Genomic DNA, 14,824 nt, shown 5'->3' on the forward strand with positions numbered 1-14,824 from the left:
TGACAGTTCACTGAAGGGGAAACCAATTTGCTGTAGCTCTGGTCAAAACTTTAGCCACTTCAAGTATTGTTATGTCATGTTGGTCTATTTTCAACTCTTGCCTGGTAATAGTAGCTTGAAGTTATGTGATAGCTTTTACATTTTAATCAGAATAACTGCATGTGGCCTAGTCATTGCTAACTGCATGGACTTCCTAAACAAAATGGTAAAGGGTGGTTGGCTAATAGGGATGGGAGGAATGAACGGCTTTTATTTTTATTTGCTTGGTTTGCCAAGGGCGCTTGGTTCTCTGTTCCCAGCATGCTGCATGCTCACGATGCATGCATTTCATTTCCACTTGGGTAAGAAGGTCAGATTTCTTTCAAACATTGCTGCATTTGTCATGTCTCCATATTCTAATGCTTCCATAAATCCAGTCTCTCCATTATGTGGAATATCAGTCGTGGGTTTAAGTTTGCACATGACGTTGAGGACAGACAGAAGGTAAGCTAGGAAAACTGCTTAGTAGTGGAGGGGAGAACCTCCCGTTCTGCCTAAGGGTTCAGTTTGCTTTGAGCCAGGAAAACATAATATAGATGGTCTAATAATTATATTTGATTAATTAAATGTCTGCACTGAAATAATTTGAATTATTATGACTGACCTCAGGCTTTGAATACTCCCTCCCCTCTCCTTAAAACAATTTTTTTAAATGTAAAGATAGCTTATTTGGTAGGGCCAAATCATGATGATTTCTGATTTTTAAAATGAGCAGAGACTGGGAATTTAGCTTAGTGGCGGATCACTTGCCTGGCACGTGTAAAGCCTTGGGTTCTATCCTCATCACCACAAAATGAATAAGTTATTTAATTAATTAAAAAACCAAAATTGTACCTGTGTGAAATATACCTGGCCTCATTGTAACTGAACTTTTCACATGCATGAGTAAAACTAGCTGTCTAGTTCTGGAATTTTCTCTCTGTGGTTGTATGGAGTAGCACATGGCACTCACTGTAGTTTTAAAATTATGTTACTGTGTGATGGGTCTGCGGATAGCAAGACACACCACAATCCTAAAACTGTATTAGGAGCTATCCCCCAAATTGCAAAACATCCGTAATCCCTACATACTTGTGATATTTTAACTCTCAAGTCACTTCTGAATGCCAAGACAGGTTCAAAAATCAATTTGGAAGGAACTCTTTTTAAAAACAATACTCAGTTGTGTATTACAACCCTAGATCTAGTGCTTCTCCATATAACCTCCCACCCCCCCTTTTTTTCTGGTTCTTGGCCTATAAGCTGGATGCTGATGATAATTATTTTCAGGTAACTCTGGCAACCAATGGAAAGTCAGCTGACTGCAGTGTTGAGGAAGAACCTTGGAAACGTGAAAAATAAGGATATGATTCTCAGCAAATTCTTGACTAAGCTCCCCAGCGTACCTTATGGTAAAGATGATATCAACAAGCTTTCTTTTAAAAGGAAAAAAAATGCATATATTTCTATGTTACTTAATCTGTTAGCTGAGGCTTAAAGGAGCTGTTGTGAGTCATGCTGACAGGCAGGGTGCTGTGTCTTTGCCAAATAACGCTTCATAAACGTCTAATTTGCTCACTTGTATTATTATTGTTTGAATGGATGCTGCTGGAGGAATCACACTGAATTGAAGACACATTCTTGCCAGTTTCTTTTTTTTTTTTCCTCTCAAGATGCATAACTGTGGAAATTCTTTTCCCAGGGGATATGACAAAAAGCAGTGTGGTACATTCCAGGGACTTGGGACAACGAACGCACATGGTGTGTTATTCCTTAAAGTGTTCATACCTTGCCTTGTTAAGCACAAGAGATTCTGCTAGAAGCCTCTAGAAGTAACTCCCCTTCAATGTCTTGTAGAGTTTGCACATGTCGAGACTAAAAGCAAATATCTCTTAGGGAATTTGGACAGTTTATCTTTCATGCACCCTTTAAGTTAAATGTTTCCTGAATTTTAGTGGAAGCCACACGCTTCAGTGTGGCTGATCATGGAACCTATTGCCTCTCCATCCCATGCAATTTGGAGATTCTAGAACACCTGTGCATAACCACTGCATCTATTGACAAAATTAAGGGAGCACAGTTGCCATGGATTTTAATCAGACTTAAATATTCAAATTCATTTATGCGCTCACCTGACACAGTGAAATCAAGTGAGATTGTTCCATCTGTGTTTTGCTTTCTTTGTTTTTCCCAAAAGGTTCTCATTTGGGATTCTAACCAGAAAGGTAGTTTCCATTCCCAAATTGCTCCTATCACATTCACCCAGCTGGCCTCTCATTTTGTCCTCCTGGCACACGGAGGATGCTTGTGTTGGCCATGCCCCTTTCCATACCATATCTTGGCACTTATATCTAATATGTAGAGAGCTTATTGTTGTATCAAAGCACATAAAGCCAGTTACAGGACACAGTTGGAAGCAGAGCCTGTCTTCCTCTTCAGTGGGAATGGAACAGAAAACAAACAGCCACGCACAATCCTGTACAGGTGGCATTCCTATGGCAGAGTCCAGGCAGCCTTGAACCACAGAGTGGCAACAAAGGAGGCTCCACACAGATTCCCAGATGGAATCTCTTCCAAGGCTGTGGGAGTCTGAAGGAATCCACAATCTAATTGGCATAGCCCAGTGCCTTGCCTGTGGTAGGCAGCCAGCATGACCTTAAAGATTGGTTATGCGAGCTGAAGGCTGAATGCCTCTGCTACTGTCTCCTACTGAGTCACCCACAATATTCCTCTAAGGTGGCTGGGGTTGGGGACTTGAGTTATTAAGTAAAGCACATTTGACTCTAAGGAGAAGGTGAACCTTGGTCCACAGGCGGGAGTAGGGTGTGTCATACGAGGCCAGCAGAGGGCTGTGGTAGTTCTAGAACCCCAATTCTCTGAGGAGAAGGTGGTTTTGGAATCACCTACCCTTAGTTATCTACTGCTTGTGACTTCTGTCTCCCAAATAGGACAGCTTTGGAACCTACAAAAGATTATGAGATTCTGCCTGTCTTGTCTCTTAAACCCTATTTTTTTAAAAAAAAAAATAAAGATCACTATGGAGCAGTATTAGCAGATTTTTAAAAAATGATGTGAGTCTTCCTTTCCATTAGATGACCAACAGGGTGGCCAAGGACATGCTCAAATGTAGTAGTGGACTGTACCTCCGTTATAGCAGATGTCCTGTAGGCCGGCAGCCAATGGGACAGTCCCAGGGTTTAGCTGTGAAACTGTTTAGGATCGTCTCTAAGTGGTAATCCCAAGAGCTTTTTTTATACCAAGTAGAAGAATCCAGGCGAGGCCTCTAGGAGCCTGCTGTTTTTTGCTGTAGAGGGCCAACGTGTCACTGGTACAGGCTAACGTGGTTTTTCAAAGCATTGGGTGTCACTGGTACAGGCTAACGTGGTTTTTCAAAGCATTGGTCACAGGATGGTCGTCTCAAGGTCCTGCCTGAAAATCAATCTGGTTTCTTTTGTCCTCAGCTTTTTTCTTGCTATCTTGTTTAACCAATGAATAGATAAGGGGATAATGTGTTCAGAAGAAACAAGAGACAGCCTTACAAAGCAGGCTTTTCTGGTTTGAGGCTGTAGGCATTGTCTCATGAGAATATACTCAGGAGATCACACTTATCTGTAAATTCAATAAATCATTAAAAGTAAACAATGGACCAAATTCAAGACTAGCCTGAATTTCCAGGATGTATGTAAAGTTGTCATGTGACTTATATCCTGTGGTGTTTTAGGCCTCATTCATTCTTCCCATGCCATGCCCATTAGGGATTCTCTTGCCCAGAATATGTGCCATAAACAGTGCGAACAGATCCAGAGTATACCTCTAATAGCCTTTATCTAAATGGGATACCTGTCAGTTAGATGTAGAGATTTATTCTAATAGAGCCATCACAGATGAATGCATATAATAGTCTGTTAATGTTTGATGAAGCATAAATGTTACATAGCCACAAATGGACACAGCAGGACAGGGACACATACCACATCCTGTAAAGTTTGTGAGTCAGAGCTTTGGCAACAGCATTTGTTGTAGGGTCATTTGATCTTTGCAGGAATCAGAATTATTTCAGGAGAAAACCACCCACGTAGACATCAATCCTTCTTTTTCTCAGTTTACCCTTTGGGAAACCCAAGTAGAATCATCACCTAATGATTAACCATAATTCAGGAGATCCAAATCAGTTAATGAGAAGGATGGCTTATCTTTCAGGCTAATGTTTGACCCTAGATTTTTTTCAAGATTGTGCTCCTGACCTATGTAAAAAAATAAAATAAGGAAATCTGCATCTAAGAGCACAGTTCCTTGATAAAGGATGTTAAGTGACTTTAGGAAGCTATTGAATTCCATTTTGAAAAAATTCCTATTGGATACAGAGGCAGGCTGTGATGTCCTTGCCTGTAGCAGTTACCATTTCCTATAAAAGACAAATATTTATTTTCCCCTCCTACCCATTAGTCAGCCTGGTTATTCACAAAAGCTTAAAGAGAACATGCCAAAATGCCTGCCTCCTGGCTTTAGACTTGTGGATGCTGAAAAGGGCTTGGGAGGAATTCTGTTCATGGGGGAATTCCTGGTAGGTGCTGCCAGGAATCCCAATGACCGGTTGATTGGGTCTCAGGTCATTTCCACTCATGCATGAAGAACGATGTCATTTGCAAGTACTTCTAGTCAAGAGGCCCTTTCAGAATTGAGTGGTTGGGAAACTTCTCTATTGGGTCCCCCAAAGAAAAACGATTCCTGTCATATTTTTTTTGCAAATATCACACTTCCCTTTGAAAGTTTGTTATAATTTTTCACCTTTGTCAGAATTAAGGCTTCTGCCTTTGCAATATTTTCCCATGGAGTACAGCAATAAATCCATGTAGGTATGCACATGCTCAGAGATAATTCTCCTTGGTTCTCACTCTTAAAAAAACAAGTCTCGACAGCTTTTGCCTGATTTGATGACTAAAAGTGCACAGCAGTTACACCCTGGGGGAGGGTGGTTCTTCCCACTTTGCTGCTCTTGAACTCTGAGGACCAGTTAGTTGTCTGGGTTGCTGGTTTTGCTTTGTATAATGTCCAGCTGAACTCATTCCAGGCAAAGATAAAGCACCAAATGGGATTTTCAGTTATTGTAATACTCACTCTTTGAATAAGAATCCTAGATCTAGGGGCATAAGAAGATTAATTGAAAGCAAAGACTCAAGTGAGAGTTTTATAAATCTAGTTGTCAGAGAAGATTAATAGTTTCAGCATCTGTGGGAGGTTCTGGCTAACTCTAGAAGAAGGGTCACTGTGTGCCAGTCAGGTAGGTGGCACTAGAGTCAGAAGGTTCTCCTTAAGTGGAGTGAGTTCAAAGACACTCATGAAACATTAGCTTATGATTTTCCCTAAAAGAAAATCCAGTTTTCCCTCTTCCTCGTCCTTCCTCTTATTTAGATGCTTATGAAACAATTAAGTGACTATATATACAGGTTAGTATAAAGATTGGTTTTCAAGCAGATAACAGGGAATCTTAATTGAATAGTATCTAATTTCATAGCATAAAATAACTAATTCAGGCAATGACAGAGATGAGAGAAACAACATGGTTTCGTGGAGGAAATATTTAATTTAGACTCTGTCCATCTTTAGCTGAATGTCTTACACAAGCTACTTTATGCCCAAGCTTCATTTTCTCCCATATGAAAAGTGAAGGGGTTGGATTAAATGATTTAAATCCCCTTTCAATCCTACAAATCCACGGTATTACAATCTCTGCTTTATTTTCTTCTTTCACAAGAGGCTTACTACTATAAAATAATACGTATTTTCACTCTAAGTCAGGGGGGCCCATGATAATGAAGAGTCTAGGTTTTTTTCTTATCCCCTTTGGGAGAAATTGAATTCATGTTATGCTTTCCTACAAGCTTGAAAGGTGGCCAGGTCAATCTACAGTTTGATGTGTTGAGACCCTGATAAACATTTTGTAAAAAGTCCCTTTACCTAAACTCACTTTCCTAATAGCAGTAGGGATTCAGCTCAGGGAACATGCTGCCATCATCGGCAGGAGGGACCGGACCTGTCTCCAGCTGTACCCAAGCTCTTGCATCATCCCTGCTGTAGCAACAGAGCCCACTCCAAATACCCAAACCACATAGTTTTCTCCAGACAGTCCTAATTGCCAACCCAGTATGGGAATTTGGGAGCCTTTGGCAAATAAACTTGAACACTCATGAAATTTGGTGCAAGACTTACACAATCACAGTGACTGTCTGTAAATACCTTGCCTGCTCTGCGTGGGTGTAGACATGCACATCCATTCACAAGTAAGTGGGGCTATCTTTTCTCTGGAGAGATGTGCAGGGAGATTTTATTGAATTCATTTTCAAATTTTCTGCTTGGTTTGCTTTCCCCGCGGGCATCACCACAGTCGAGAACCTCTAACTTCACAGACCATCATTACCCTTTTGGATGCCTGCAGAGTCTCTGAGTGGATGGGGTATGGTGCATGGTCTGCAAGGTACATGCCACAAGCCACGACCTTGAAGCAACCTCTTGCACTTTTTTGCTATTGTTGCAGTGGGCCACTGCTGGCATCTTTGCCCTTCTTCCAAACTCTGCTAATACAGAGTAGGGTTTGTATTTCTTGTGTGGTGACTTACCTTTTTGGATAGAAAAGGCTTCAACTCTCCACATTTGGGGGAGACAGACACAAAGCTGGGACTGAAAGGATTGAGTATTTTTGTTATTATCATTTGCTTTGATTTTTTTTTCCATTAACATGGAAGACCTGATGCAAAAGCAGCAAGATAAACAGTTTCTTAATCAACCCATTTAAGAAACCGTAAAAAAGTGAAAGAAGCCCTTCAGGTCCTATTCCATTCATTCTAAATAATATCCTGAATAATTACTAATCAGGTTCTGTCTCTGTGTCCAGCCTTGCTTCACCTTCTAGCCCTTGAGCCAAGTATCTGTTTTGATATTCTTTAAAAGTCCTGGTTATTATTCAGGGACTTTTTTTTGTGCTGAAAATGAAACCTACTACTGGAACAGACCTTGCTGCTTTGCAGAGTCAGCACTTGATCTAGACAATGTGTACCCACAGGTCCCAGGCTCCTGGGAGACATCCACCAACCCTGGGTGAGGGTTGGAACCCTCGTTATCTTCCCCTGTGGAGATGGATATGATGCAGTCAGAGTCTTGCTACTTCTGGGTCACAGTTTCTTCTCCCAGGTACCAGTTAGCCTGCCTGGAAATAGCCCCTGGTAGGGGGCAGATACACTCACCAATGAAGGAAGTTTGTCCAGCACATCTCTGAGGTTCCCCCCGCATGGGACAGATAGATCCTCTGAGATGTACAATGGTCTCTTGGGTGGCTTATCGCTCCATGAGGGTTTCTTTCCTGAGCAGGAACTCATCCTTTGGCATCTAAATTCTTCTACAGATCCCCTTCACTCCCTCTTGTCCTCCTCTCCCTGGAAGAGCTTAGCATTCTATCTCCATGTTGCACAACTCAGATCAGATTATCTGATCACTAGAGAGATTTTTATATAAAAGAGCTACTTTTTTTGAGAATTTTTGTATATTCCTTTTCTATTTGTTTTCTACAGTTTGAGGAAAGAGCTGGCACACTGTGAATCTAATTTTATCTTGCTGCCAGCGGATATATTTTGTCTTCCTGGTAAGAATCTATGGTACCAGGGACAATATATTGTCCTCTCATCAGTATTGCACCCCAAAAACTACAAATCACTTTAGCTCAGTCTTGCATTTTTTTTCTTAAACAAATCCCCATGCCTCTTTGCTATTATTTATAAAAGCACGAGAAAATGTATTTATAGTCATGGAAATTATATGTTTAATATTAATTTAGCCTTCCATAATGCTATACATTTGTATCTACAGAAATCATAAAGAACTCAGTATAGACTGAAGTAATCTATTTAGTATCTGTAATTTTGCAGACAGATATTTTCTTATGGTATTTTCTATATAACCACATATATAGAATTATAACTAGAGCACAAGAAGTTTCTACAGCAATTTAGAGCTATCAATTCTTTCCTGAGTATACCACCACATTTCAAAAATCGAAGGACCCATTCTTAGCAATGCAATGAACATGTCTATGAAGAACAAAGAATTACTCAAATGCCTTAGATTGTTAGGACGTGCATCTAAACAATCTTTCTCACTCAAGGAATGGTGCTGATTTTGAATTTTTGACACCAGGCCTTGTTTTATTCCAGCTAAGCATTCTAATTTTGATGGTCTTTAAGATGATCAAAGGCAAGATGATAATAGCAGGATCATTTTTATATCAGAATCTCCCCTACCTCTAAATGTTTATATGAGATTTGGCTTAGGAAAACATTGAGTAGCAAAGACTGAGTACTAGGAAGGAAATTGGAAAGCTATTTGTTGCAGTTAATTCTTGCTAAGGGAAATGCTAGTAAATATCACATTGTTATATGAATTGAGCACATATTTTTAAGGAAAATTTGAAAACTTTTTTTTTTTTTAATACTGACAATGAAGCAATGCTGTGTCACTGGGGGCTGTAGGTGGGAGCTTAGAGTCACACTGAAATTGTTTAGAAAAAGCCCAGGTAGATTTTTGTCCTCAGGTGAATAACAAACTATGTAACTTTCCCAAAACGGAAGTGGTAAATCACTAGCCACTGAAAAGATGAGGTGTCTTTCCTCTGCCAAACATACTTTCTGATAGGGTGGTAGGATTAGTTTTTTTTTTTTCTCCCATTTTAAAAAGTAGCCAGTCACATAGAAAGCATACTAGTGTGTAGTTGAACCTGCTCCTCATTAAGCACACAGATTAGATGTGTCCTCAACTGGCTAAGATTGTATCTGTTTTCAAGTACAGCTAGCTGTCAAAGCATGAAGTTCTTGTGTGTACACGCTGATACTTGGTTCACGCATGAAGAACAGTGCCTAAGCACTTTGTGTAGCTATAATGTAGGTATCTAAGTGTAATTTCAGTGAAATGGTGTATAGATGTATTGTAATTTAATTTAAATGTTATTTTTGGCTGTTCATCTAAATGCAATTAGACATGTTGATTTGTGTTTCAAAAACCCTTCTTTTTCTTCTTAGAAGCTAGAAGCAATGAGTCATTTCTCCTCTCAATGTCATTTGAGGATATATATGAATGAAGAACTTCTCTATAAATCCTTTCTAGTAATGATTGTGTGAAGGTCTGTGGGTGTCCAGCACCTCTGTCAATACACTTTTCAGAGCAGGGATGGGTCAGATGTGTGGTCTGGTTCTTAGGGAAGGTCATGTGATATCGGTATAATACACGGTGAATGCAGTGGGGGAGCTTTTGATTACCTTGGCTTAGGCAGGTTCAGAATGAGGACACTCACCTGCAGTCCTCCTGCATCTGGTGGATCAGGCTCATGGAGACAAAAGGTCGGTAGGCTCCCAAGCATGTGAGCATCGTGTCTTTAGGGAAGAGTCATTCTCTCTGGTTGCCAAATATTCAGTCACGATGCGCATGCTCTGAAGGTTCTGAAGAGCCTAGTCTCCCTTGGCCTTTTGATTGAGGATATGGGAAACACATTTTCTGACTAACTGCCATTCAGGTGAAACCCCACAAAAGCACAGTTTGGGCATCAAACAGCACAGTTTTAGAAAGAGTGTGCCCTAGAAGCACAGGGTCAGTCAGTTTGCAGTCTTGGGGACTGCTGAGGGCCAACTTCCCATATATGTGAAGGGAGTTTGACCTCCACCCAGTAGGCTTCGGGTGTATGTTTGGAATGACTGAAGATGAGATTAATGAATGCAATTACACCTTTGTCTCTGAAAACACACATTCTGTCTAATTTCCACTAAATGCCATGCTAGGAGTTCTGTAGTTCCTCTAATCCCTTTCTCCTCCCTAAGAACAGAGAAGAAACAGCAATGTGCTATGGGGAACACTGAGTGCCTCTCTCTTTTCTCAAGGGACTGAGGCCTGAGCTCACAAGGGCATAGAAGCACATTCATTTGCAGTGTTTTCTGCAGATTAAGTGGAGTGAGGGGATACAGTGGTTGGACAGATTTTTTTTTTTTCTTTGAAAATGTGGCTTCTTCCAATTCAGATTGAAAACTTGCAGAAAGAAACAAGCCTTGAGCCAGGATTATCTCTGAAGATTCTTGTAACTCCAAGACAAGAATCATAGTTTCCCTCATGTTCACAATCCCCGTTGGTCTGAAGTCATGTAGCATACAACATCTATAGCACGTGGTACTAATGAATGCAAAAAGATAAAACTTCAACTAATTTTGGGATTGTTTGTTACATATGGTAGTAGGAAATGCCTTGTTGGCAAAGCACATTTTGGGGATTTGAGGTCTTACATTTTCGCCTTTAGCTTTCCAAGCTTTCTTTTGGAGTGGACTGATTAATGTAACATTTCATGTGTAAAACAACTGGATATTCTTTATATGCTGGAAATAACCTGTGAATCCAATATTTCACTAAGTGTTTTAACTTTTGTGTATATATCTCTCATCAATAAATGTGGACTTCAATTTCTCTTGGTGGTTGCTTCTTCTTCAATTCCCACTTTAGTTTCTTGTTGGATACATAGAAAGGGTCTTTCTGAAGATATGCATGGACCGAAGGCTATAATATGCTGAATGTTTTCTTGGAAGCTTAGAATACATGGTGGGGTTACATATAATTATCTGAAGTTAGTAGTTTGGGGGAAAAATGGCATATAATCAGTGAACGAGCTAGTAAGGGCTAGCTCAACAAATCTCAGGGGCTTAAAACAACCAAAGTTTATTTTTTACTCAAGTAACATATCTACCACCAGTAAGCTGGGCGATATCTGCTCTTTGATATCCCCAGGGAATGTCTTAGTCCATTTTGTGTTGCTACAATAAAATACCAGAGATTGTGTACCTTATAAGAAAAAGAGGTTTGTTTTGCCTCATGGTTTTAGAGGCTGACATGTCCAAGTTTGGGTGTCCACATCTGGCAAGGGCCTCATGTTGCATCATAACATGGCAGATGGCATCACATTGAGGAAATACATGCAAGAGTGACCAGGGGAACCTGGAGAAGAGGCCAAGCATGTGCTTTATGACAACATATTCTCATGAAAACAACTCAAGTTGCAGGTGGGCATTAATCCCTTCTGAAGGTGATTTCCCCATTGACCTAATTACCTCCCACTAGGTTCCACCTCTTAAAGAGTCCATCCCCTCTCAAAACCCACACTTGGAACAAAGCTACCAGCACATGAACTTTTTTGGGGGGTGGGGATGGGGTGGGGTGGAATAGGATGGCGTGGGGAAGAAGAACACCCCCAAACCGGGCCAGAAGTGTAAGGGCGGCTCCATTTCCATGCTCCTGCAGTTACCAAGACAGGAAAAAAGGAACATGAGGATCCTTGACTGACTCTTGGAGCTTCCCCGTGAACATATGTACCTCACTTCTGCTCATATTTCAATAGCAAAAGCAAGTCACACAGCTCTGCCTGACCTCAAGGGGCCGAGGAACTGAAACCTTCCCAGGTGCCTAGGAAGAAAGCTGGGGGTAGCAGGCAAAGGGCTCTAGTGGCTATCAGGCCATGGAAACTCCGTACATCATTCACAAAAGATAATTCACAAAACATGGTTCCTTAGTAGGTCCGGCGCAGCCCACTTTCCTCCAGTATGGGGGAAGTTATAGTTATGGAACTGAGTGGCAAGCAGGGAAACGTTGTGTTAGAGAAATGAAATGCGTGGTCTTCAACAGCGGGATCCCCTCAGCGTGGCGAGATGTGCGTGTGGTGAATGCAGGCCACTGGGAGATCCCTTTCCACATTTCAGGGTACCCACTGCAGATGGCCTAGACTCATTAAATTGTTCTCTAGAATTCTTGTTTGGGGGGAGGTAGAGGAAAGGAGGCAAGTATTTGATTTTAAGTAAGTAAAATACATAGATATGTTACATCATCAATTTTTTTTTCATGAATGGCAACAGTTTATTTAAATTACTGGTGGGAATGAGCGCTTCATTGGAACAGACATTTTTCTCTTCCCTGGAAGGCCAAGTCTGACTCACATCCACATTTCAAAATGCTGGTCAAATCTTAATTACAGAAAACATACTTAACCGTAGGTGTCCAGGCTGCCATTTTATTTTAAGAAAGCAAAGAGCCACAAATGAAGTCCACTTCTAAACACTTTAGTATGGATGCATCTTGGTCAAAATCAGCTAGTCCTTGCAAAGATGACTTATCCAGGAAGAAATTTGATTTTGCTGGGACCATGACTCCTTCTCTCCTGGATCAGAGGTGTTAAATCCACCCGCTGTGCGGGGCAGGTAAGTGTGGCTTTGTTCCCAAAGAAGAAGAGGAAGGGGAAGAAGGAGAAGGTCAAGAGGAAGAAGAGGAGAAAGAAGAGGGAGGAGAAAAAATATTTTTGGAGGGTGAGTATGAAAAGAGCAGTTGTGGACTGAGTAATGTCACATAGGAGTTCTCATCTCCACTGCGTCATTCAAGACCTCTGCACATGTGGCTACGCTAATCGGCTATTACTGTCCATGTGGCATTATGAAACTTATAAATAAACTTATAAAGAGAAAAGGTTTATGTTGGCTCACAGTTTGGGAGGTTTCTGTCCATGGTCTGTTGACCCTGGTTGCTTTTTAGGTCTGTGGTGAGACAACTTATGGGGGCAGGAAGTGCCTGGCAGAGCAAATAGCCACCCACCTCATGGTCAGGATGTGAAGGAGAAAGAGGGTGAGGCCAGAGACCCACAGTCTCTTCCAGAGCACGTCCTCAGTGACCTAAAACCCCCCAGCGGGCCTCTTAAAGATTCCACTGCCACCCAATAGCACCAAGCTGAGGATCAAGGTTTTCACACGCCCTTGGGGGAACATTCCAGATTCAAACCAGAGCAGTGGCCAATTCTCTTTGGAAGTATATAAAATTAGGGCTTTGGGTTAGATAATTTCTGGCCTTTTGAACACTGAAATTTGAATTATCTTGCCCAGGTAAATCGGCATGACTACAGATATTTACTTATTTATTTGTTGATCTTATTAACATGATATCTCATTATTATTCTACTATTAACATAATAGAATACATGTAACCCAGATCTAAGTCATAATGCCACATGGACTATAATCTCACAAACCCATTGCCCAGGGCCGGAACTCTGATGCTTCTCCCTCCCATACTATATTCTTTTGCTTAATTTGGGTATATGATTTCCTTGCTTTTTAAAGAATAGTTTCATCCACATATATGCATTCCTAAACAAGCTTTGCTTCTATCAGTCTTTCTAAATACTACTGCATGTAAGTTTTTTATTTTTTAATTCTTTTTTTTCTTTCTTTCTTTTTTTTTTTTTTTTTTACACTATTGGGGGCTGAATACGGGCACTCTGCAACTGAGCTACATCCCCAGCCCTTCTTATTTTTTACTCTTTAGTTTACAGATAGGGTCTTGCTAAGTTGCTGAGGCTGACCTCAAACTTAAGATCCTCCTGCCTTGGCCTCCTGAGTTTCTGGGATTATAGCTATCCACCAATACACTGGGCTGCGTGTAGTCTTTTTGAAACATGCCTTTTTTTTTTTTTTTCCTATCGGATATTGTACCTCTCCGTTCATCCGTGTTGTTTCAAGTAGCTGTGTCTGATTAATTTTCACTGCTGTATCATAATATGTGAAATATGACACATTTTGTTGATTCACTTTCTAGCCAATAAGCTTTGCCTTATTTCTAGTTTTCTTTTCTGTTTCCTATATGTATAACCTACATGCATTCTTAGGTGAAATAATAAAAATAATGATATCATGTGTATGTGAGTGAAAATTTCCTACACTGCTTACCTATGAGTCCACAGTCTCCTCACTGGGCCCCACAGTGCACCACCTATGACACCCCTGGAAATCCATAAAATGCCACCTGTTTCATGGAGTCCCCTTCTCCAAGGAGAGCCCTGAGGCAAGCAAGGGACATTTCTAGGAGGAGAGTTCAAGGTTAAAAGTGGAGGCCTTCTTTCCTGAGGCTCACACGGTCAGGCCTTTGAGCCCAGGTGTGATGGTAGCTGGGCAGGGCCCACTTGGTCCTTGGTGTCTTGTTTGAGCAACAGCCTGTGAGGCCCAGCAGGCTCCTCCAAAAGCAGCTGGCTGCTTGCTGTGATGTTCCTTTCCATCGTTTGACAGAGGTTACAGGAAGTCACAGAAAACCCTTCTACCTACCCAAGAACTGCTTGTAGCCCCTTCAGCTCCACCCTTGTCTCAATCCGTTCTGGCTGTGATAACAAAGTACCATAGACTAGGTACTTTATAAACTAACATATTTATTTTTCACAGTTCTAGAGGCTCAAACTCTGAGATTGGAGGCAGCATGTTCGGGTTCTAGTGAGAGCCCTCCTCTTGGTTGCAGAAAAAGGGCAAGAAAGATCTCTGGGGTTCCTTTTACCAGAGCACTTATTCCTCCATGGGGGTCCCATGCTCATGGCCTAATCGCTTCTCAAAGGCCCCACCTCCTAATACCATCCACTTGGGGGTGAGGATTTTAACATGTGAATTGCCAGGGGTGGAGGCTCATGCCTGTAATCCCAGCGGCTGGAGGCCCAGGCAGTAGGATCCTGAGTCCAAAGCCAGCTTCAGCAAAAAGCCAGGCCTTAAGCAACTGAGCAAGACTCTGTCTCAAAATAAAACAAATAAAAAGGGCTGGAGATGTGGCTCAGTTGATAAGTTCAATACCCAGTTCAGGAAAAAAGAAAAAAGAAAAAGAAAATGTAGATTTGAAGGTGACAGAAACCTTCTGTTCATTGCCCCATGATGGAGGACCACAGGACCATAAACCGCAGCATCTCTGAAGAGGATGTGCTTGTGGCTCCCAT

General features: G+C 41.3%; 1 protein-coding gene across 1 annotated transcript in view; it reads left to right on the plus strand.

Moving 5' to 3' along the window:
• Positions 1-10,505, plus strand: part of Slc1a2 (solute carrier family 1 member 2) — a 115,177-nt gene extending 104,672 nt beyond the window's left edge. Inside the window, exon 11 of the mRNA XM_026405123.2 lies at positions 1,309-10,505. Coding sequence (XP_026260908.1) covers positions 1,309-1,380 — 72 coding nt within the window. The 3' untranslated portion in view covers positions 1,381-10,505. The remainder of the gene's footprint in view (positions 1-1,308) is intronic.
• Positions 10,506-14,824: the final 4,319 nt, after the last annotated feature.

This window comes from Urocitellus parryii, chromosome 4 (assembly GCF_045843805.1).
Source record: "Urocitellus parryii isolate mUroPar1 chromosome 4, mUroPar1.hap1, whole genome shotgun sequence".
Lineage (NCBI taxonomy): Eukaryota > Metazoa > Chordata > Mammalia > Rodentia > Sciuridae > Urocitellus > Urocitellus parryii.